At 44.3% G+C, this 26,201-nt stretch overlaps 1 protein-coding gene across 1 annotated transcript in view; it reads left to right on the top strand.

Moving 5' to 3' along the window:
* LOC147724127 (ethanolaminephosphotransferase 1-like) overlaps positions 1-26,201 on the top strand; it is a 509,957-nt gene that overhangs the window by 104,643 nt on the left and 379,113 nt on the right. Inside the window, exons 2-3 of the mRNA XM_086965725.1 lie at positions 19,115-19,183; positions 24,674-24,782. Coding sequence (XP_086821851.1) covers positions 19,115-19,183; positions 24,674-24,782 — 178 coding nt within the window. The remainder of the gene's footprint in view (positions 1-19,114; positions 19,184-24,673; positions 24,783-26,201) is intronic.

Here is a 26,201-nt window from a genome sequence, read left to right as displayed (position 1 = left end):
AGATAATATATTGAGAGCGGTATATGGTGAAAAATAGGGTAGTGTATTGGATATGCTGAATTAGAAGAAAAGTAATACATAAGTAAAAGTAATAAATATATAGTTCCAAAAGTAATAAAGATACACATCTGTAAGTACATGGAATGTATGTAGATGCACAAAGGAAGGTAGTATATGAAGATTATTTCAAATCAAGACAGATAATCTCTACACACACTGCTTGGTAACTCTAAAATATGTTGCCATGTCTATCTCTCAACATTTTAAAATCCTAATCATCTTCTGTGCAAAGTCCCAGCAAAATCATATAATAAATTATGGGCTAGGGGCTATCTTATATTTAAAAACCTTGACCAGTGTAATTGTAGATAAAGACACAGTTCATTCAATTAAAACAAAGTAAGCTCAACATTGCCCTCTTTGCTTTTGCAACTGCTTGATTATGATATTCCTTAAAAGTCTACCTATCATTAAAAATGACACTAAGATATTTGAAATTATTGACAGATTCCAGCTTTATCTTTGAAAATTGCCTGAAAAAAGACTGATTTTCTTGTACCCATTTGTATAAACTTAGTGTTATTTATATTTATTTATAATGTATTTTCTATGCAACAATACTAAAGCACTCACTTGATGTTGCAAGTCAATGGGAATGTGGTCCAAAATGACCAAATCAGTGGCATATAGAAATACATTTAAGGGTGAGCCACCTAAATGTGGAGAGTTGGTACTCAACATTTTTAGCAAAGCTAGACGTTTATGAATAAATAAAAAAAGCAGCAATGGGCCTGACACACAACTTTGTCTTATGCCATTATCTACATGGATGTTGCTTGTTCAATCAACGTGACTTATCAAATCATGTTGGCATCATCATTTACCACGTGGAAATGTGTTTTTTTAAAATAGTAATAGAATACAACCCTCCTCCTGAAGCGTTGTCTGAAAAGACACGGTTAGTCAATAACAAGCACTTCTTCAAAACTAGGAAAAGGGCCAACATGCACAGCATGTGTTTGGGGAATATTGCCGTACAATGCAGAAAAAAAGGCACTGAAATCCGGAAAAATTAACGCTTGTAAGGCAGCTAAACGGAGCACTTAATTAACCCCTTCCATGCGTGGGACCGCCAGTACATATACATACATATACACACACGAATGCATACACACATACATACATACAATACATAATGCAAATGTTTAGTTCCAAAGTCAACACCAATCTCATGAATAGTTACGAATTGTTTAGGTCTCGCGACCTATCAATGCGCACAAGCTCATTGAGCGGAGCGAGAATTCAAGTGCTCGAAATCCTCGTCAAACCAAAGGCTTCTTGCGCTGCGGTTTTCATTAAGTTCACGTGAATCACGTGACCAAACAAGCACGCGCATTCACGGCCGCACAGCACATCAAAGGGCTTCGCCCAGCGTGCGCTCTGCGGCTTCTCCTCCCCTAATTAATCATGGAGGTAGAGGCAGCAGTGACTCATTGCAAAACAACGCCAAGTACTTCATGGGCGTCTGCAGGCGATCACGCATTGCCAAAGCAAACACACCGAGTCTGAAGTGGTCCCGAGATTACAATGGTGGCCGTTGCTGCTTGCTTTATGCCTTTTTAGATCACAATTATGTGCTCTCTCTCTTTGGTGACGTGCGCAGATAGCCTGTTCTTGTGCTGTTACACGAGTGAAATATACAGCACTTGTCTCTCCAAGCGCATCGCGCTTTCGCACACAGGCATTCCGCCTGCCACACTTCTCCTCCCTCGCATTCCCGCCCCCCCACCAGGCTCTCCCGCCCCCATCCGGCTTCCCTCCAGCCTCTCTCACAAATGCAGCTTGATCGTCACTTCTGTATGTTGCAGAAAACGATTGGTACGTGCAGTTAGTTTATCCTGGTACTGAAAGATCATGTATTTGGCAACAATGACAGAGAAACCCTTTTCTCTTTTTAGGCATCGATTTAAATTAAACAGAATCAATGGCCCCCGCCCCCATCCGACCTCTCTCCAAGCGCATCGCGCTTTCGCACACAGGCATTCCGCCTGCCACACTTCTCCTCCCTCGCATTCCCGCCCCCCCACCAGGCTCTCCCGCCCCCATCCGGCTTCCCTCAGGCCTCTCTTACAAATGCAGCTTGATCGTCACTTCTGTATGTTGCAGAAAACTATTGGTACGTGCAGTTAGTTTATCCTGGTACTGAAAGATCATGTATTTGGCAACGATGACAGAGAAACACTTTTCTATTTTTAGTTGCTTTGACACCCTCTCTAGTTGCATAGCCCATTGTTGGTTACCCCACCCCGTTCCCCTCTCCCCTTTCATTTTAAATGTCTAACCTTCAATCCAGTACTTTACCCCTTCGATGTAACTGACCCCCTCCCCACCCCCCTTCTGTAACCCCCTCCGTGCCGCGGGCAGCCCTATCTCGTCCCCGGGGTCCTGGTACTTTGTGCAGAGAGACAACGTGCTACCACGACCGCTTAGACGCACTAATGTGAGTGCTGTAGATAGACATACATGCCTTGGTGAAAACATCTATTCTTCCAAGGCGGTATTCGATACCAGCTCTTCGTGTTCCGGTACTTTACCCCTTCGATGTAACTGACCCCCTCCCCACCCCCCCTTGTGTAACCCCCTCCGTGCCGTGGGCAGCCCTATCTCGTCCCCGGGGTCCTGGTACTCCGTGCAGAGAGACAACGTGCTACCACCACCGCTTAGACGCACTAATGTGAGTGCTGTAGATAGACATACATGCCTTGGTGAAAACATCTATTCTTCCAATGCGGTATTCGATACCAGCTCTTCGTGTTCCGGTACTTTACCCCTTCGATGTAACTGACCCCCTCCCCATCCCCCTTCTGTAACCCCCTCCGTGCCGCGGGCAGCCCTATCTCGTCCCCGGGGTCCTGGTACTCCGTGCAGAGAGACAACGTGCTACCACCACCGCTTAGATGCACTAATGTGAGTGCTGTAGATAGACATACATGCCTTGATGAAAACATCTATTCTTCCAAGGCGGTATTCGATACCAGCTCTTCGTGTGAAGCGAAGGAGGCATTCATTCTTTTCATGCCCACTTAATGTTATTGTGTCCATGTCATGCAAACACATATCAGCGATTCAGCGCACAGGTGTCGAGGCCTACGCATGAGCTGATGGCCACACGCTGGGCTTGAGTGACAGGCGGCGCATGCAAAGGTAAACATGTCGATATGATGAACTGATAACAGGGAGGCCTGCCTCGCGGCCAATGGTGAGGGGCGCATGCACCGCAGACTGGAGTGCTGCCCCCCAGCGGGTATACCTGATCCGCGCTCCGCTGGGCTCTCACCGCTCCCACCTTTGCCTGCTGCTTGCACAGGGAAGCAAAATGTGACATCATCAGTGCCGACCCCCATGAACTTAGAAGATGGTGAAAGATTACAAAGATCAAGGGATAAACTTCTTCCCACAGTAGTAGAAACTAACTTTGTGCTACACGTGGTAGTGTACTGGCCACCCACAAAGTGCTTCTACATCCCGGCTTGGGTAGTAAGCGCTACATAACTCTACAATACAAATCTATACCTCTGGAGAGGTTTCATTGCCTTCGTTCGGTTCCTTCCCACCACATACATCTTACAGTACAAAGAATAATAATTATATGTGTGATTTACTTAATTTAAAAAAAAAGGTGCCACAGTTATTCTATAGCACTCTTTTCACGCTCCAACATACTTCAACGCTTGATTCTTTGATGTTGGATCTTCTATACAAGAAGTAAACATTGCCCTTCGTTCTCCGGCGCCTGAGTAAAATTACACCCCACCGGTGATCTCCTGCACATCAGGCACACGTATACTGCTTTTTGCCAAGTGTAATCTCTCAAAATATAATGCATACGTGTACATATGCACAATTTCTCGAGGGGGTACACAAAACAGGGTAGAAAAAATTTGTACCAAAAGTACTTCAAAAAACAATACGGCAGACCACATATGTTAAGATTTAGACAGGATGTACAGACAGATATGCATCCTCTGGAAAACTAGTCACATGCATTGATGCATAAAAAATACATCTCGATTTGGGGTGGGTGCAAGTCATTTAAAATGAATTGCCAGCAAGTTCAGTTGGCTTTCTTCAGGACCGAAAATATGTATGAACCACGATCTGTATGCTGTAACCACCACACGCTATTTGTGCAGTTAGCCAGTTCTGTGAACTAAGCTCATTCACACTTCTTTTGTCACTGCATGCCGTACATTACAAATCATACTGAGTGTAAGCCTCGATTTTTGAAGCAGAGTCTCACTTCTTGGAACACAGTCTGATATCTGTAGCCTGAGTCTCACTTCTTGGAACACAGGTTAAATCCAAAGTGCGATTCTCTCTTCTTGGAACACTGCCTCGCATCCGTGCCTTAACTAATAGAGGTTTCATAACTACAATAGTGCATTTCCCACGGATTCATTATGAATTTTCATTTAAGCTGTGTGTAATTTAACATGTAGTTACTGGAAGGTGAAAGACACAGATGGGAGGAAGGAAGTTAGGCTACATGTATTGCTGTATTTCTATTTTGCCACTATTTTATCTACTTCGGACCATTGCCATTATAAATTACAATCACTTTTATTTAAGTATTAATTATTTAAAAAAATTAAAAGCCATTGTTATTTGTAATATCAATACATCTAAGTCACGACAATACAAAACATGTGGCATTACAAATGCTAAAAGTGTCACATTTGCTAAAGTTAAAAGTATTGGCATTGTAAATCACAAAACATAAATATAAAATGTAATTTACAAAACCAATAGCTCCAACTTTCGTACTGCGAGACCTATTGGCAACGCCAGTGCTTGTTTTCTTATGTAAGAACCCTCAGAGCTTCCAAACTGATAGCACATGCCCATTTGAAGCACAATGCAGAATTAAGTCAAGGTAACTTAAATGGACAAGCGCTATCAAGTTCTAAGTACAAGCACTTTGATTATTTATGGGGCAGTTAAGGCACACCTTAGAAACTGTGCAATATTTTCAATTTAAAAGGAGCCAGCACTCTGGAACAGCGAGAGCCTCCACTTCTGTTTTTCTTTTTCCAATCCACAAATCTCTATCCTAGTTATGTCATGAGGCTGCTAACTGTTCTGTCTGCCGCTACTTGCATCTCAGTTTTTGTTTTTAATATTCCTTATGCCTGTTGTGCTGGAGTTTTTTATTACCTAAGCTTAGGGTGCTGGTGCCATAGAGCAACACATGCTTGGGAATGCAAAATATGGTTCAGGCATAGAAAGAGGCAAGTTGCAGAGAGACATTAACACAAAGTCTGGCTTTAACTCTGTGTGAGTGTGTGAACACATTAAAATGTAGGCCTATTGGCTTCTCGTGTGTGGCGGCACAGCTTGTTATTGACTCTTCCAAGGCAGGAGTAACTTTGTAAATCAATCAATCACACCGAGGGTTGATATAATGGCTTCCGTGTTGTCTTTATCATCTTGGGCTAAGTTAGATGTTTTTTAACTTGATCCACCTGTTAATGGCAATTTAAAAGAATAGTCACACTAATTATTGAACACTGGAACCTTGTTAATCTCGTTGAGCAAGACTATATACAAACTACAATCTAATTTATGTAAACACATTTTTTACCTCTTTGTCTTGTACTTCGCCTAACATAATTGTATGCTTTAAATCTGGTATATTCTGTTTTTTAAGGTGAAGAGAGCCAGGACGGGTGTTCCGAAGGGTGTGTTGAATGCATCAACTGAATGTCAATCCTCTTGCATATTCAGTTTCGCTGTCACAATATGAAATCTAGGCATGTGTCTCTTTAGAATCTTTTTCTAAATAAATTATGTTATATAGGGAGTAGCCACCTGGATGAAGGACAGTTGCCTCAAACTCAACTCCGAAAAGACTGAGGTTCTCATCTTCGGACCCAGACCCTCAGCCTGGGACGACTCCTGGTGGCCTCCCTCGGCCCCCCTCCGACCCCAACAGACCACACTCGGAACCTCAGCATAATCCTCGACTCCTCACTGTCCATGAACTGCCAAATCAAACCTGTTGCCGCCGCCAGTTTCAACTGCCTCTGAACCCTGCGTAAGACTTTCAAATGGATCCCCTCAGACTGCAGAAAGACCGTCACACATGCACTCATCACCAGCAGGCTCGACTACAGCAACTCCCTCTACACCGAAAACAACAAATCACTACTTTGCAAACTTCTAACCATCCAAAACGCGGCTGCCAGGTTCGTCCTAGGACTACCATGCCGGGAACACATGACGCCGCACCTAAGAGAGCTCCACTGGCTCTCCATTGAGAAGAGGGTCACCTACAAACTACTCATGCACGCATACAAATCCCTGAACATCAGACCCAAATACCTCAACGACTGAATGAGTTTCCACAAACCCAAGAGGAACCTTCACTCTTCCGACCTCGCCCTGGCAGAGGTCCCCAGCATCCACTGAAGCAGAGCCTGAGGGAGAGCTTTCTCCTACACCGCCGCCACAGCATGGAACGCTCTCCCAGTTGAAATAAGACGCTTGACTACCCTACTTACCTACAGACGGGCACTCAAGACCTGGCTTTTCAACTGATCGGAGCTGCTAGACCTACCCCTCCCCCAGTGCCTTGAGACTCTCACGGGTGAGTAACGCGCTTCACCAACCCCTAATTGATTGATTGATTGATATAGCGATTAGGGAGTTTGGACTTTCTTTTACTGATGAATTTTGTCAAGGTGCAGGATGTAAATGTGCATTTTAATAAATTATTTTGAAAGGGTGAATTAATTAATCACATTCCTGATTTACTTATTTGCTTCCTCATTTATAATTAGTGGCTAAAAGAAGAAAAAATAAATGCAGGTTTAGAATCTTAACCCCTCAGTCAGTAAGCTATTGTTGGTTTTATGTCTGATTGATATTTATTTCTTTGAACATCTCATGTTAACTTGTCACATAACATCTGAGTGATTACCACTGTGTGTTTAGCTTTTATATACATAAAATTGGAACCAAAAAAATATTTCTCAATCCCTCAGGTAAAATCTGTTCCTCTCTGTGCCTGATGTGATTCACTTCCGGTGTGTGTGCATACATGTGGTGTTCATGGGAACTAGTGCTGCCAGGGTACTGTGTCTCCGTGGAAACACGGCATGTCTCCTTGCATGCTAGCTCTCCCACACTAGTATCAGACCCTGGGACTCAGAAACGCTATAGCAGTTTGATTCTGAATGCAATCAACTTTCAATCCGGAGACCTGTACTGCAACAGCACTGATCTAAAAATAGTGAGGTTGCCAGTGCAGCCCAGTCCGCTCATGTAATCAGTTGAGGATGTTTGTCCTATGAGTACACAATACTCATCTTCTTATTACTAAAGGAAGGCAGTCTGATAAATCACAATTACTTGTATTTCTTCAGTAGATTTAATTTTTTAAAGTATATCAATAAATAAGGAAATCTGTGACATTCTCAGCATTGTTATCCCAAAGTCTGTTGTAAAGTTCTGTGATTATACTGAATAAGCAGCTACCTACATCATTATCAGACAAAATCTCTATTGATGTCATAACTACACTTTCGCAATTGCCTTAATAACATTTTTTTTTCAAATCTGCTTGAAAATGCACCATTTTCCCACACATTTTAGAAAATCGACGTCCGATGCACACTGACTTTGGGGTTTAAGCCTGGGACGAGACATGAACAGAAAGCAAAACATATGTACTGCATCAAGTCCATGTAGTACACTGCCACATGTAAAGCTCTTGGGACCTTTTTAACAAAGATTTCCTGATTGTTGATTTTCGGTCTGACATATGAGCCTTGAGAAAGCCCCTGGCTAATGGGCAATCAGGGGGCGGAACATGTGTTGACTGTCTTGACGTGTCATTTTGTGGAACACTGTAAGAATGATGAAAAACATTTCTACTGTGAATAAAAACTGAGACAACACACAAGAAGTGGGATCTATTCTTATTACAGTGCAGAATAGCTTGAAAAAGGAACAATTATTTATTCAATACAATTAAGAGGACGTACTCACCTCTTTGCAATCACAGGGACAGTGGCCTGTTGAGGTCAGCAGACCACCATCTCAGGGATTACATTCTAAAAAATGTTGAAGCTTCATTTTTGAAGAGTAGGGAGTTGTCCATGGGACCACTGCCTGCTCTTAAAAAATATTTTTTCAACATTCTCAAAAATGAGCAAATGGCTTGCCACCACTTTTAAAATGGTGGTAAACTATAGCTATTTTGCGACTGGAATTCTGTTGCAAAACAATAATACATACCATACCTATTGAATATTTGGAAGGGACGTCCAGAACATGATCCTTCCAAATACACTTTCGCAAATGCAAATTGCGATTTGGTAACAAGTTACGTAAATGCATTTTGTATATTTAATAAGGCATTTTTCCGGTTGCAAACTGTCCAATTCTACAACCCGGGCTGTCTATGACAGGAAGATTGCTTTGTACATCTGGCCCAAAGTGTAGTAAATCAGATTATCATGCTATGGAAGCCTTGAGGTGATATGCAGCTGAGCTCCCACAAAGCTCTAAATATGTGACTCCTTAATAGTACATAGGTTTCTGTGAAAAATCCCTGGACCACCCTTGTTAGCTTTACTCAAGCAGCAAGGCTTTCCTCCAAAAAATGCACGTGTGACATATGAAATAACATCAAACACAGAAATACAGTTAATAAAATTAAGTAACTCAAAATTTACTGACCAATTTACATAAGAAGAGAAACTTTTAATGTGTAGATGCCATGAAAGTGAAGACAAATCAAAGGTCTTGGAACAACAAAGTAGCTGTCATTAAAACTGTAAAACTTGAAAAAAATAGAATACAGTGTCTTTGTAGTGAAGTGGGCTGGGACTTAAACACCCATTACAATTGACTTGTGATGGGGAGTGGCTGTAAAGGTGATGGTTCTTCCCAGTCACTAAGGCTACTCACCCCTTCAGTCTCAGGTTTTCTCACATGGTAGCCTTTTTAACAATTATGACTCTTATTGAAGTTTGTGGCACACTGTTTTCACCTTGCCAGCTTTTCGCCACCCTACCACAAGCGTGGACTCTTCACGCTTTAGAAATTCATGTAGGGTTGGGTGAACAGGAGCATAAGCGAAAGGTTAAGGCTTTCTGACTTAAGGTTGCAAGTAGAGAAGCCGCTGGGTCTGTCTTAGGCAGTAGTATTCATAAACATGGTGAGCTTAAAATCATCGCCCCCTTGCCTGATACATTTTCTGTAGCTGTTTGTACTGTATCTCTGTGCAAGTGGCTCCAGCAAGAGGGCAAAAAGAAATGGGTTCAACGATTAACCCTGTCTCCCCTCTCTAGTTGTGCTCACTTTGGCAGGGTGTTATTAGTCCTTATCCATGCTCTTGGGGCCTTGTTCCCAGTAGCGCCTAAAGAAAGGTTTATCCAACCCTAACTCTGACAACACACCTGTCTTGAAGTTCCACTCCACTCTGTTGAGTGCCTTCTTGCCATCTAAGGACTGCAGCGATTCCCCTTGCGCCCTATGTTGATTAGGTGTAATGTTTCCTTTATATTGCCACCCTGGTGTCAGTTGGCAATGAACCCCAGCTCATCAGGATGGATTAATGATGGCATGCCATCTTGCAGTCAGGATATGATAATCTTTTTTTTAACTATTTTGGCATCTACATTGAGAAGTAAGATTGGTCTGCAGGAGGCACCATCATTGCCTGGCTTCCTTGATTCGAGTATCTGGGAAATTGTTGTTTCCAACCTCAAGGGAGTGACCGTTCCCTCCTGGACTATTACCCACAAGATCCTCAGCAGTGATGGCAGCAACTGGACCACAAATGCCTTATAACATGGTGCAGTGACTCTGTCCAGGCCTGGCACTTGTATCACCTCTTCTGTGATTGGTTCCTCAAGATTAGCCTTCTCCATTTCTAACAGATTGGGCAACCTCAACTAAGCTAGGTAGTACTGCCTGGTCCCCACCCCTATAGTCTCCTTTGATACAAGTTCTTGTAGAAATTCTGAAACCATTATGCCTTTTCTGCCTCCCTACGTTGGGTGGCTCCTTTTGAGTCTTTAACTACCATGATGTAACTACTTGTCTTACTTAGAGTGTAATGGGTTTGCCAAGAGTTTTCCTATTGTGTTGCCCAGACATAGATTTGTTGGTCTAGTTTGTCAGAAAGGTAGATAGATCTCCTATCTATTTCTAGCGTAGTTATGTGCCACCCTACAGCAATCCCTTGCGTTGTAGGTTTTATGACTGTGTGCTGAACCACCTATAAAGTAATGATAGTAATTGACTCTCTGACACTTTGACCCCCCCTCCCCCCGATTCATCCAAGGAATGCTCTTTATGTATTTAGAGGGAGACTGACAGGAATGTTATTAGGATTGGGTGATTAAGATGTTAGTTTTAGAGTTTTTAGAATTTTAAATATTTGTATAGTTAAATTATATTTTTAAAGATTATTTTACTACTTTCTAATCCCACAATGATGAATGTGTAAAAATGGTATAAATTGTCCATTGCTTTTTGCAAGTATGTATTTCTGTTACTTGGAAATTTATCTTGGATCTGTATTAATAATTGTTGATAAACGAATCAGCTTTTATGGCTATATCCAGCCGCAATAAAGTTTAGGAATTAATGGAATGAATGATTTGTTGGTCTAGTTTGTCAGAAAGGTAGATAGGTCTCCTATCTATTTCTAGCACAGTTATGTGCCACCCTACAGCAATCACTTTGCGTTGTAGGTTTTATGACTGTGTGCTTTTATGTGTTGCTTTCACTACTTGGAGGCTCCCTCTCCGCTCTATCAGCAGGGCTTGCTCTTAAGTGTTTATGTTTATGTTTATGTTTGTGTGATTTGTATAGCGCTCAACTACCCGGGGGTGTCTCGGCGCTGAGGATTGGGCAGTAGACGAACAGAGGGCAATTAACGTGTGAATAACCAGGTTTTCAGTTGTTTTCTAAAACTAAAGAGGGAGGGACTGGTTTTGATGCTGAGGGGGAGAGCATTCCACAGTCTAGCAGTGGAGATGGCGAAACACCTGTCACCCCAGTTGGCCCTTCTTGTTCGTGGGACGTTGAGAAGATATGCAGAATTTGAGTGAAGAGTTCTAGGTGTTACGTGTGGTCTGAAGGCATGTTTGAGAAACTGTGGGCCAGAGTTGTTAATGGCCTTGTAGGCGATACACAGCGCCTTAAACTTAGTACGGCTCTTAATCGGTAGCCAATGAAGTTGGCAGATGTATGGGGAGATGGAGTAGAATTTAGGAATGCCCAGTAGGACTCTAGCTGAGGCGTTTTGCACCAATTGGAGCCTATTAGGGACCTTCTCTTGCGCATTAAGGAGGAGGGCATTGCAATAATCGGTGCGTGAAAAGATGAGGGTGGAAATTAAGGTTTTTCCTGCAGAGGGGGGGGGGGGGGAGATAAGGGAGGAGCTTTTTAATTTTTCTCAACGTATAGAATGAGGTAGATACCACTGAGTTGATGTGGTGGTTGAAAAGTAGTCTGTCATCGAAGATGACGCCTAAGTTTCTGACCTTGGTCACGGGTTGGGGTGGGCCCATCTCATTGGGCCACCACTGAGGGGACCAGCTGGGTTGAAGTTTTCCAAATGTCATAATCTCCGTTTTTGCCGAGTTTAATTTTAGGCAGTTGGAGGACATCCAGTCACTAATGGCCCGCATTCCCTCTTGAAAGTTGGCTGTCACTTTAATACCATCATAGTGAACTGACAGGACCAACTGGGTATCATCGACATATGTTGTAAGATTGATGCCGTGTGCTTTGATCACCCTCGCTAAGTCCGTAACATATATGTTAAATAAGGTTGGACTTAGCGAGGAGCCCTGTGGCACTCCACATGGGAGGGAAAAGGGGGGGAGATAAATGAACCCAGTTTCACTGCCTGAGTAGGATTCACCAGGAAAGAGGTGAGGAGGTCTTTGGCCTTATGTCTGATTCCAATAGCTGAGACACGGTCGATCAGGGTAGTATGATCGACCGTGTCAAATGCTGCAGACAGATCAAGCAGTATCAAGACTGCTGCTCCTCCATTGTTCAAGGTCATTCTGATTTCATCGGCCGCATTTATGAGGGCCGTCTCGGTTCCGTGCCATTGTCTGAAACCGAACTGGGAATCGTCCAGCAGATGGTTGGTATGAATAAATTCAGACAGCTGTCTATTCATTGTGCTCTCAAAGATCTTGGCAGGGAAAGGGAGGCACGAAATGGGTCTATAGCTGGATGGTAATGATGGGTCTAGAATGAGATTTTTTAAGAGAGGCCTAATAATGGCATTTTTCCATACTGAAGGATAAATACCAGTATGAAACATGGTATTGAAAATATTGGCTATGGCCGGTGTGATAACCTCTGGATGGCCGGTGGACATGGGTCCATGAGTGAGCCAGATTTAATGGTGGAAATTCCCCTGTGAAGTACCCCCTTTTGGCTGCCTTGAAAGTAGCATCCAACCACATGACTTGTCATTTGTGAAAAGATAGACAGAGATGCTTTGTGTAATGTTCCAAAGAGCAATCAAGGTCAAGAGTAGAGTCATTCTGGGGGGCCAAGTGGTTTTGCATATGGAACGAAACAAACCTATTCCTCCAGTGTGCAGGATACCAGGCCCTGCTCTGTCTCTGTAATATGTATGTATGTATGTATGTAGGTGTACTTATAGAGTGCAGACCTGTCACCCAAAGGGCATCCTGGCGCTTAGATTCAGACAGCCATCCTTTTACTGCTCAGGCATTTCTAGGGAAGAGATGCGTTTTTAGCGCCTTCCTAAACAAGAGGTATTCCCTATGGCATCTCAGCGAGAGTGGCAGGGAGTTCCAAAGTTTGGCCGCTGCTACACTAAACGACCACCCATCCTAACTCTTTGGAACCTTGGGACCACAAGCAATTGCGCCGAAGAGGAGCGAAGGAGCCGCGGGGCCGAGTACCAGACGAACATATTCTGTAAGGGCACTGGGCCCTGTTGATGTACCGCCTTAAACACCAGGCACGCCGCTTTGTATAGTACACGCGAATGTACCGGCAACCAGTGTAGGTCCATTAGAGCTTGAGTGGAAGAGCTGAAATTAGGGCGAGAAAGAGCCAACTTGGCAGCCATATTCTGCACCCGCTGTAGCTTCCCCAACAGATTTTTTGGTGCTTCCAGAAGCAGCGCATTACAGTAGTCTATACGACTCAGTATGATCCCGCGAACTACTTCTGGTCTAGCTTGAGTGGGGAGAAGGGGCAGAACTTTACGCAGCATGCGTAGCAACATCATGCATGAAGCGACGGTCTTATGGACGTGCATGTCAAGTTGCAAATTTGGGCCAAAATCACCCCCAAATTACGGGCAGACTCCTCAGCTAATACTGGTTCAGGGAAGGTAGCAGGCCAAAAATTCTCCGGAAGTGTCCGCGGAATCCGATCAATGGAGCAATAGAGCACCTCGGTCTTAGTGCTATTGAATTGTAAAGAGTTGGCCCGCAGCCAATCTGCTGTGGCTGCCATACAGCGATGAAAAGTCTCCAGCGGAACCGCGTTGTTACCTTCCAGGGAGAAGACCAGCTGGGTGTCATCGGCGTAATTACAGGCCGAGATGCCGAAAGATTTTATAAGCCGGACCAAAGGGCGGAGGTACAGATTAAAGAGTATAGGGCTGATGGCCGAGCCCTGTGGAACCCCCTGCCCTACTTTCCGTGGCTCCGATTGAAATGGAGGAAGCGCAACCAGCTGCTGCCGGTTGCTGAGATACGATGTCAGCCAGTCTCTAGCCTTCTCTATGACCCCACACTCCTCAAGTCTCCTGATGAGGGTCCGATGGCACACCGTATCGAACGCGGCCGACATGTCGAGCAGCACCAAAAAGGCTGCCCGACCACTGTCGACACGAGAATGAAGATTGTCCAGTACGGTGACCAGTGCGGACTCCGTCCCATGCCCAGGGCGGAAGCCGAACTGGAACTCATCGAACCAGCCAGTTTCTTCCAGGAAGCCAGACAGGGAGCGGGTCACCCATTTTTCCACGATCTTGATAGGAAAAGGGAGTAACGAGATAGGCCTATAATTGGAAAGACAAGTAGGGTCCAGCGTTGGTTTCTTCAGCAATGGTGACATGACAGCCAGCTTCCAGCACTCGGGAACAGTTGCCAATTCCAAAGATTGGAGGCAGACGGAATACAGAGGCTGGAAGAGTTCCGCCTGAAAGGCCTTCCAAAATTTGGGTGGCAATGGATCGAGCGGAGAGCCCGATGACACTGCAGAATTCCTCAAAGGAGGGGCTGGGGAAGAGACTTAGTTGGGGTCGACTGGAAGGAGTATCCGGAGCTCCCAAACTAAGAACTAGAGCGCTCGACTGGGGTCGACTGGGTGCCTGGTCCGGAGCTCCCAGACCGGGGCCAAGGGCAGCCGGCCGGGGTCGACTGGACGGGCTAACCGGAGCTCCCAAGTCGAGACTCGGAGGAGTTGGGTTTTTTAGACCCTCCAGGATCTTAGCAGTCTTGTCCTCAAAGGCATCTGCCAAAGAGTCACACAGAGCCTGCGACGTAAGGACCGTGTTGGCCATGCACGCAGGACGAGTCAGATCCCTGACGATTTTGAACAGGGCTTGGGACTTATTAGGCGCCTGATTCAGAGTGGTTTCTAGAAAGGCCGCCTTGGCCAGCTTAATCTGTGCCTTATAGCCCTGCAAAGCCAGCCTAAACGAAGCCCTTGCTGAGGACGAGTACTGCTTCCTCCAGGCTCTCTCGGCATGTTTGCAGCTCAGCTTCAGCTGCCGCAGCTCCTCCGTGTACCAGGGGCAGGCCCGATTCAATCTAGCTCGCGACTTGCGAAAGGGCACAACCTTGTCTAGCATGTTGGTGATAGACCGGCTCAAGAGGAGATAGCTTTCCTCCACCGAGTCGCTCAGGCAGAAATGATCTGGTAATAAGGAGGGCAGCGCAGCAGACTTAAGTAGCCGGGTCCAAGGTCTGCCCAATTTAGCCTGTCCGGCACCAGCATCCCCCGAGGGATAATCCCCTATACAGAGGGCGAAAACAACCAGTGAGTGGTCCGTCCAGTCTTGACATAGGATATCATTGACCACTACTAGTTGTGCATCGGCAAAGACCAAATCAAGGGCATGACCCCCCCTATGGGTCGCTGATCGGACTAATTGCTGCAGCTGGATGTCGCCGAGAGCCTGGCAGAGAGTCATAAACGCACCTTCCGACGAGCCGCCCTGCCATAGGTTGAAATCACCTAGGACCAGCAGCTTGGAGTGAGCATTAGAGAGGTCATATATCAGGTCGACGAAGACTGATAGGGAGGGTGTCGGGCCCGGCGGGCGATAACAGAGGACGCCCGTGAGCAGCGTTCTTACCCGGTCCTTGAAGGAGAAGCCCATCAGCTCAAAGTCTGAAACCTCTCTAATTTTAAGCTGGAACAGACCCAGGGATTCTCTAAAGATGACACCAATTCCACCACCCCTGTTCTTCAACCTAGGGGTATGGATGATTTTGAAGCCTGGAGGGCAGGCCATGCCCAATTCAACCAGGCAGTCCTCCCGTGTCCAAGTTTCAGTTAAGAACAGGACATCAAGCCCCGAGGACTCGATGAGGAAGGCAATCTCTGTGTGGTGTTTACGGAGCGACCGAACATTCAGCAATCCACAAGACAGAGAATGCAACGGAGGTGGAACGGTAGCCCTCTGAGTCGAGGACAGCAGGCTCGGTCTCAATTTTAGTAGGGTAGCCCGAGAATAGACCAGGCGAGGAGGGTGCAGATGACCAGAGGAAGCGGCCCTGTGCGCGCCCGTTGCGCGAACGGGCGCAAACGGGCTTACCTCTGGCGCGCCTACGTTGCGCCCGCTGCGCGTGACCGCTGCGCGCTTGGTCCTGCATCCTTATATGGTATTTGACCGAGCGGAAGTCCGCCTCCTGCGTCCCTTGCCCTCAGCAAGATGGCGCCCGAAGTGCTCCCAGCCTTCACCCCCACCCAAGATGGCGGTCGGACCCGCTACACTGTCTGTATCCCGCCAAATATTAGCCTTTTGTCTAGCAGGACACAGTTCAGGAGAGCTTTGTGGGGGGCTGAGTCAACTTTTATTGGGTGTCAGCTTTCTTCCTGCTGCTGCTCCTTTGCTGCTCCTTGCTGCTTGGCAGGGCTGTTGCTCTCCTGCTCCTACATTATCCCACCTGGTAGTTTTTTTGCTAACAGTTGCCAGGCAAAGTAAAGTTCTTTTACACTGACTGCCTCTAGTAACCCAGGAGTGACCGTCGTGCACTAGAAAGTCGACCACCTCCTGCATATCTCCTATGTCTCTGTACGCCTGGTGGTTTTCTACAGAGAAACGAACAAAGTACACCAAAGAACACTGTGATGTGCCTGGGGAATGTGCAGTGTGTCTGCATGGGTTATGTGTTAGTGCATCCTTCTAATGAATGCAATGAACCATGACAATGGCGTTAACTTCCTCACCCACCCACACTCCTACGTTTCACCACCCTACCTCTTCTTATTTTTTTTGGCTAAATTTTTGTTTTTCAAATAGTCCGGCAGCTGCAATTTCTATCGGATCACTCCTTTCTCTATTATGCGCTTTTGTTTACTTTTTAAAAATGTACTGTTCCAAGATATGTGTCTGCCATCTTGGAACGGTATATTAAAAGTAAACGAAAAAGGGGAGCAGCTACATCAGCAAACAAGATGGCTGCTTAGGCTCCCGGCTCCGCCGACCTCCGTAACCCGCCACGATATCCTGTATATTATCCTGACTTTACGCCTGGTCTCTGTGTGCATGAACTGTTCCGCACTCCGATGGTGAAATCCGGAAACTTTTATCGGCTTGTTTGACGAAGTTCTATCGTGTTGAAGTTTGCGGCCTACTCCAGCGGTGAAGCCGGGGTCTCGAGTACTTTCACAGCCGGGCAGCAGTGCAAGAACATCGGCCAGAAGAACCAGGCTGGGTCCGGTCAACCGGAGTGGAGGCTTTGTTTAAGCCCGGATTTGACGGCGATCGTCTCTATTGCTCAGTATCGATGGAGGAGTGATTCTTTTTACTGCTGGCTGTGAGTGGGGGTCCCCGTCCCGCGTACCCGGTATTGGGGCCGCCGGGGTTCGTGGTTCGAGGCCGTGTAGACCGTGGCCGCGAATAAAGACCGGTCACCCTCCGGATCTGCACGTTCGCGATCCTGTTTGTCCCCCCAGAGGATGCTAGATTCTCCCGGGGAGGTGATTGTAATTGATGTCGGGCATGAGACTATGGATCGAACGGTGCATGAACCATCGCTGAGGTCAATAATGGCGGAAATGTGGGCGTTTCGCTCACATGTGGATATCTTGTTGAGCAAATTGGACTCGTGCCTATCTGAGATGCTCCTGGTAGAACCGGACCTGACCTTACTGTTGGAACAGGAATCTGCAGCCATTCAAACCGTGGCCATTTTGACTCTGTGCGAGAACCCCGTGAGGAAACAAGTATTGGAACCATCGGATGGTGCCCTGGGAGACGGTGTTCCCGAGGATGTCATGGTATCGCCGAACCTTCCACCACTATCGGCTTTGGAGATATCAAAGGGCGTTTCCCTCCCGGAGACTTCTGTTCGTGACTTTCCTTTCATTTTGTGGTCGTCTTCTCCTTTCTTGGGGACTCTACGATTCCTGTGCAGGATACATTGGGACTGTTCATCTAGGAGGGAGAGTTCTTCAGCGTTTAAAGTTCCCGTGGACCCACTGCTTGCGAGTCGCCATGGATTGATTTTTTATGACTCTTTTCTCCTTTATTACCTCTTTGTGTGCCATTGGGTCTCGATGGGGGGGTTCGTGTTCTCGTTCGGAAGGGCCAAGGTTAAGATCGACTAGGTCGGGAAGGGTTGGAGTGACTTTCACAAGTGTTTGACCTGTAACTGTTTGCTCTAAGAGGCTGGGCGGTGTCTCACGGTACCCTCTACTTTCTTCTATAGTGTTGTCATACGTGTTCTTTTAGTGATAGGGGGTGGCTGTTTCTGGCGGGGGGTCTAAAGGGGCTGGGAACCCAAATGGATATGCCCTCCTCCATTCTTTTTCCTACCTTTAGGGTTTTAGTTATTAGGGGCGACAGGCACGCTGCTAGTGGGGTTAGGCTGTAGCCATTTGCAGGGGTGCAGGGTGGGGGGCTGGACAGGGGTTTTTTATTTTGCCTTTTTTATTTTCTATGGCCTTTCTTTTCCTTCTCTTTCTTTCTTAAGGATCAGTATAGCTACGAATCATTCGGATTCTGATTGTATGCTTGTATTTAGTGCTTATGCTTTTATGATATCCTGATTTCCGGGTGGGCAGGCTCCGAGAACTGGCGCAACATGGAATGTATATTGTGTGTTCGTTTGCATCGATCTGTATGCTTTGGCGCCAATGCTCCATTATAGTGGTTATTATGTGCATATCCTGTCTCTTACCCTGTCCCCCGCATTCTTCTGTTTGATTGTATGGCACCTGATCCTCTCTTATATAATATAAAATGAAACCTCTGACTTATCCTGGAACCCAGTTATGCATTCTAATACAAGTTTTGTCCTGAATCGCTGCCGAACCTCTGGGTTGTCGGCTGATGAGCTGTGTTGTACTGTAATATCGGTGGTCCTAATTTGTCTAGCGGCCGGCCCCCGCGGTTGTAGGCCCATGCTTGTATTTTTTATTGAATGCTAAAATAAAGGTTTTTCAAAAAAAAAAAAACGAAAAAGGCAGCCGTAGCGTTATGATGTAAACATGAACATGCACGGTGAAGCATTCACGCATGTACGTAATCATACTGACGCAGTTATTTGCCTATTTTTTGTGCCGATGCTGCGTAGCATTGACAATAACCATAGTTTTAATTTTGGTCAATGATGTTTAGAATTGACAGCAAGATTTGGCAAGAGACAGACACCTTTCAAAGAGCTTGTTTATCATTCTTTGTTGTACAGTAACACATTGAATTGGATAGCAACTTTGACAATTGAAGCAATGCCTCCACCTAAGTATGAATATGTAATGCTTGTACCTAATTTGTATGCAATAATGTCAAGAAGATAGAAAAAAAGTTACATTGTTTTGTTTTCGTTTACTTAACAGTTTTTGTCTCTCTTTTCAGTACAGTGCAGTGGATACAAACCCTCTATCAGTGTATATCATGCAACATGTCTGGAATAAAGTAGTAACGGTAAGAAAGGAACTTCTACACCTTTAAAAGGGCAAAAGGCCCAGTTTGGGAATGTTTTTTCACATACTCAGGATGCACTGGGATAACAATGCTGATAATAATTTACTGAATATTGATTCTAGAGCAATAAATGCATTGTTCGTATTACAGTCAAGGACAGTTCTCATTGCTTGAAGTGTTTTAACTGGGCACATTTAGCTTCTATGTGCTCTTACTTTTGAAATTTACCCAGGTTGTCTTAAATCTCTGCATTTCGATCGAGGCATCAGTTTGATGAGGGTGTTCCAGCAGTCCCCCACTGATGTTTTCCATCATTCCAAGCTTCTGCATGAATGCAGTTTTTCTTCAGTACCCACCTTGGAGTGTCAGGGGAGAAACATTAACTTCGGATGTGTCATGGGCAATCCACATTCCATCCACAGACAGGCACAGTTCGTACTGTCTAAAGCGCTGGCTTAAAGGACTATATTCACAGAGGGAAATTTGCATGTGTAGATTTACTCACATGTAAATTTAGTTTTGTGCTTAGGTGTAAATCCACACTTTTGTGTTATTCACAATTTCAGAGTTTAGACTTACATGTCTTTACTCACTGAAACTAGGGTGTGAAGGCATCTTAGAACATATTTATGGTTGTAAAGTTACTATTAGCAATGTATCACATGTACTTTGAGCTATGCGCCCCAGCGCCTCTGGGAAAGACATCTCCAAAGTGTGGGCAAAACTAATATTATTTATTAAAAAATGTAATACATTATTTTAATATAGAAAATCCGATTGTAAATGCCCGTGCAATAATTATTAATAACCTAGAACTAATAAAATAAAATGTCACAGCACAATAACTTATTGCATTATATCTTTATTACATATGTAAATAATTAAAATATATTCAAGTATTTCTTATAGTATTACTTTTAAACAAAATGTAAAAACCCATAAACACTAGCATGTTACTATTTACTTAATATTTTACCAAGTGTAATCAAGTTATTTGCTTCATTAATTTGAACTAATTTAACATTTTAATAAATGTTTCAAAGTTTGATGAAGTAACCGCTGTGGTTACGACGCCACGAAGCCAGTGATTTGTCAACACACAACATGTTGGATCTATAAGAATCCGGCACATCAGAGACCAGTGTCCAAGACATTGTGAGATATATATCACAGACACGTAACCCCCAGTAGAAATACGCTATCTGACAAATCACAAGCCCTGAAGAAGTCCTTTTGGACGAAACGCGTAGGCACCGGCTACAACATTGTTTTTATGAAGACAGAATCCATGCTTTTTGAATCAAATAAAGAACTTATTATTCATCCACTGAAGACTCATAATTTATCAGGACTGACTAAATGAAATATTGTGATTCTATATTGTGCATCAAAAGGAAAAGTTTTTTGCTATTACACTGTACAGAAATAGATCGTTCTTATATTGTTAAAGAGTGCTGGACATTGTGAAAAATTATGTTTGTTTGAGACTTTTTAGTCTTAGGGAGATTTAGGGGTTTTGAATCTCCTGTCCTTAGCACCTAAAATTTGCAGATACAATTGTGATACTAGTGGATAGGTGCAATATCGTATAGCCTCAAACCCCTGTGCTCGGTGTGTATAACAGTAACCCAGTGTTGGACAGACCATTTATTTCTTTGGGCGTTCCTCCAAAGGGGCCAGAGCACCTCGGGACTGGTTTTGAAAGCCTCTGGCCAGTTGAAAGTGGGGATTTTAGGAGAAAGAAAAGGGGTGGGGAGAAAGAGATCAGGGAGGGAGAACAGAGAGCGGGGAGAGAATGGATGTTTTGAAAGAGAAAGCGAGAGCTAGAGCGAGATGGGGTAATAAGCGGAGCTAGCTTGAGCATGTTTACGAGGGCTTCTTTTGAACCTGCCAGTGCAATAGCATCCACTCCTTTTTCATTACTGAATCCCACAAATAGCTGTGTCAATTACAATCAATCCTCGTCTGCATCCAGCAAAGGTATGCTATCAGAATAACAATTCCAAAATATTGTGTGACCCACAATTGTGGTCAAAATATCATGACTACTGACTGGGAGGCAGACCTTGATGGTGTTGGAGAGTGGAGCACACAGTGTACCTCAGTAGAGGTTGTCCGAGAAACGATTTGGTGGTGTTGGTAGGGGTACAGAGGTCTAAAAACTGCAAGGATGTGATGAGAAATATGTGTATGTTGTTAATGGGTCATCTGAGTTGCAAGGGTACTGTTCCTTGCTTGTTAAACTATGTCAAATTAAGTTATCCATTTACTGATGCAGGAATTGAACTGTGTTCTCTTTGGCTAAATGATCTATGAGATTATGAATTGCTATTGCAGTATTGTACTGTTGATTGAACACTTTTTAATAGAAAGATTTTTTAAAAGACATCATGGCTACAAAATAGCCTATTACATAATATCAAAGAGAATTATATTGCGCTTTCATTTTTGTAAATGATTTCAATATTAAACCTATAGTATAATAAAACATGGTAGCCTTTAATATCATTTTAATCAATATTAAAATGTGTTTCTTAATTTTTACATACAAGTATAATATGTTAGGGTCTCATTTAGATTTTGGTGGTTTTACTGTTGTCCCGCCACGGTGGTGGTTCCAAGTACTCCGTCAGACTGACAGCGGTCCGCCTGCCCTATTTAGAAGTATACTGGCCGACATGACATACTTCTCAGCTCGCGAATAGTACTCTGTCGCTATCAAGGCGGGGGGATTGCGCCGAGGCGACTACGATTTCACAGTTGTGCTGGCAGTGTTTTAGTGTCGGGGTGACAAAGTAGTAATTCAGTCTTGTGAAGCTGTTAACATTTGACTATTCCTGTGGCTGTAGGCTGGATGCAAGCATTACACATCAATGTGTATTGGGTAATTGTTTGCATCTGCATACCACACTATAAAGCACACTCCATATCAGACCATGATCCTTTGCCATTCCACAACAGCAAATCATTATTCCATGGCAATTTCTTAGTCAAGTCAGGTTTTCTTTTTGCTTTTACTGTTACTTGTTCATTTTCTCTCCTTTGTAAAGAATTTTTTGGTGGATAATTACAATCAGTTATGTCATCATTTCATAATGCCAGAGCACAATATTTCACTTTTTATTGAGGGAGAATTGTCAGTCATCGTGGATGAAATCTTGGAAGTAGAGCCACAATTGTTTGCAGCCCAAGTCTGAAAAACATCCCTATCTCAGAAAAGGGAAATGTGGGCCAGAATAGTTGACGGAGTGAATGCTGTAGCAAAAAACCTGCACACACAGGAGGGAATTATGAGGAGGTGGAACAACAAGGGGGGCAGAGTGCATTCCCTGGAGACACAGAACATTGGTGATGGTTCTCCCAGACCCCCCCTTTAACTATATGCCTGGGAGGAGAAGGTCATGCAGATCCTACATCCTGAAGGCTTAACAGGAATCCTTGGGGGGGGGGGTGGAGACTGATAAGTTGCACTTTGCAATGTGTCACAAAACCTAAATATCCTGTTTGTTTTGAAGTTAGCTGTTGCTAATGTGTTCAGTACAATTTATTTTACATAGAAACCTAAATGTATCAATAACATCTTGTTTGGCTTGTCTGTTTGAATGTATTGAATTGTATAGTTTTTAATACGACTTATCCCTGTGCTTTTAAAATGACGCAGCTCGGCACAGAAAAATGGCTTGCGTCCCTGCGTCATTGCTTTTTTTAAATGAGGCCCTTTTTACTTTGAAACATCACCATATAAATGCAAATGTCACAAGGAAGATGACAGGCTGATGACACCTAAAACAGATGAACAGAAACAGATGAGTAATAGAATATAACAACATTGACACATTGCTAAGTTATCTTTTTGAAGACACATTTTCAAAAACACAATCAGCGATAACCAATCAAAATGTGCCAAAACTTTGATCTACAAAGACCCGTAGCCTGGATTTCCCACAATTTGTCCTTCCTAAAAATTGGCCAGGACAAATTATTTTCCGCATTACTAAGGGCAGGCAGAGAACTCCGCTCAGCCAGGGAAGTTTGCAGGGATTTGCCTACTCTGCGCTCCGCTGGGAATACGGACTATAGGGTAAATCTCCAACTCCGCAGCAGAGCGGAGTTATCCAGCCCCCCTCCTGCTAAATAGGCTCGCTGCCTCCACCCCACCCCCTAATAAAAAATATTTAAAAACTAAACTTGTGGGCAGTGACTGATTAGTACCTCATTTGCATCGAAAAACTGAGATAAAATCACAGATTGGTTGTTGTGTGATTAACCAGGAATTCTTTGTGGCATCTTATTTGTACATCCTATGCTTGCATAGCTCTTTGTGTGAACTCGGAGGACCACTGGCAGGGCTATGGGGTTTTACCTGAGACAGAGCATGCGCTTTCGCCAAAAACTCATATTAGCAAAATAAAAAGCTTAATACAGGCTTATAGCTTGCCAGTGTTGTCTCTACAATGAGGTATAGCCCTAGTACAGCTTCCTGTTTGCAGTGTCCTTCCATGGGCTGTGCACTTTCTTTTTTTGGCCTTTTATTATGCACTCTGCAAATGCATACAGGCTGTCTCCCTCCCGTCCCCTTCCTTTGTGTTGATTGTCCCCCCGCCCTCCTCCCACTGTCCTTTGTTGCTGTTTCCTCCTTTCTCCCTGCACCTTCCTTGTGTTGCTTCCCCATGCCCTCTACCTGCAGTCCGTTGTTGCTCCCTCCCTCCTTCCCCACACCTCCCTACTGATGCTTCCTCCACTCGCCCTCCTCCCGCTGCCTATTTCTGCTCCCTCCCTTGTGTTGCTTGTCCCCGCACTCCTCCTGCTGTACGTTGCTGCTCCCTCCTCTCCGCACCTCCTTCATGTTTCTTGCCCCAGGCTTTTTAGTAATATTGCACAGCAGCACGGCCTCCTGTGCAACATGGTTTAAAGAAATAAAGTGCTATAACATGGTCAAGGCTGGCCACTTTATATCTATTTTTTAAATCTTTACTTTAAGTAATCTTTCACAGCAGCCAGCACTGCTGTGCAACACCTAGAGAACGTTGTCAAAGCCAACAGTTCGTGCATGGGTGAAACCTATTAGCTTTGCCAATGGTTGTTTTATCCCAATTTGCAATTCACTTGGTACAATTTCCACACTGTGAGTGAGAAGGTTAGTCTCAAAAGATACAAAATAAAGGAAGATTGTTATCATATATTTATGTTATCCTCTGCTATCATGTGACATTTATAAGTTAGAATCATATTAACTACCACTGATTGCTTGAAATTGCTTTGTGTTTTTATGAAAGGCAGTGCTGTTGGTTCAATGCACGTCACAGGAAGCCAAAAATCGAGACTCACATTGTAACCCTGCATCAAATGTAAATATATGTGGTTTGCAACATGGCGACAGTCTCACTACAGTGGTTTCTTTACAGTTTTTATTGATGAAAATGATCAAAAATGATCAGGGTGTGACTTGTCACTGAGATATCTAATGTCCACCTTTGTTGTCTTTTTCAGCTTGTGCCTGCCTGGATTGCTCCCAATCTGTTAACATTTTCCGGATTTCTACTGATTTTAGTTACATATTTTATATTATCATTTTATGATTGGGATTACACTGCATCAGGTAATTGATTTAGGATAGCACAGTGAACTAAATTGCTAATTCTGTTTAACCTAATTATTTATTGTGCTTTTTAATATTAAAACATGGACCTCGATACTTCTAGTTGTAATACGACACTGGAAATACTGTATTAATTTATAAAATGCAAGCAACATACGGAGTAGGGAGACAATGGTTCCATTAAAAAACATATGTTTGCAATCACAATGTAAATTAGATAACGCCTTAGCTTTCATTCCACATGTATTTCCCTGATTAAATTTTGCACATATATAAAGTAACTTTGAATTATTCCATAAAGTTGTATTGAAGCCTAGCTTTTTCGGAAATGTGGTCCCATGGTACCTTCATTTAGAAGCGTATGGCATTGGTCTGACCCTTCCAGGGCTCAGAATCAAAATATGGCAGTAAATATAGTCTTACTAAGGGTCTCATTACAAAAGCAGTGAATCCGCCACTGGCAGCCTGCCGGTGGCGGATTCACTGCTAACGTGCAGCCATTCTCTGTTTGCCAAATTAGGATGGCGGGCAGTTTGCTGGCGGACTGGAAGTTCGTCTGCCACGAGTCCGACAAAGGCAATCGTAACGATTCCCAGTCGGACCCGGAAAGCCTACCTACAATGGTGGCAGTACCTAGCAGGCACCATTCGCCATATTAGGATGCTCCATCTCCGCCAGCTTTGAATGGCAATTCACCCGCCATTCAAAGGCTGGCAGAGATTGACTATGGGTGACCATTGTGGGCCCCCCTTCAGCAGGGGCACTTTCCTTCTGCACCATGTGGGAGCCACCGCATGGTGCCTGCCACGTAGTGCAGGGAAATGCACAACCTGCATTTTTACCATTGCACCCACCGCAATGGTAAACAAGCCCAATGCGACCGCCACCGTGGCAGTCGCATTGTAATTCCATAGGCGGGACCGCCGCCATATAGGCGGCCAGTCCCGATTCTTAACTTAAGTCCATCTGCCACCTAAGGGGACACTAGTCAGAAGGCCGAATTCCTTATGATTGTGCACAGTCATTCTTGTCCTGGGGAATCCTTTTTTACATGTAGTATAGCAATACTCTCTATAGATGGCCCCCATGAATGTATCACATTTTATCCAGGGAAGTGGAAACTGAGGGGGGTGAACCCGAGATATATATAATATTTGAGGCTATTCTGAATAAAGTCTCTCACTGAGGCTGTAGGTATAGAGCGAGAAGTTAGCATTTAGAGTTGTAAACTGTAAAGAAGATGTATAGCCATCGGGAACCAAGGGGGCTGGTAAGTAAAGTGAGGATGAGGTGGGGTAAATTAAATGGAACAAGGGGAACCGAAGAATCATGAGGAGAACCTGGTACATATATTTGCATTCCATAAAGTCACACTAGTCATAGTGGTTAGACCTTGTAAGGCCCTAAAAGAGAATATTC

The sequence above is a fragment of the Lissotriton vulgaris genome, chromosome 4_1 (assembly GCF_964263255.1).
Source record: "Lissotriton vulgaris chromosome 4_1, aLisVul1.2, whole genome shotgun sequence".
NCBI classification, from domain to species: Eukaryota; Metazoa; Chordata; class Amphibia; order Caudata; family Salamandridae; genus Lissotriton; species Lissotriton vulgaris.
Note: the sequence above shows the minus strand (reverse complement) of the source record. Positions and strands in the feature narration are given on the sequence as shown.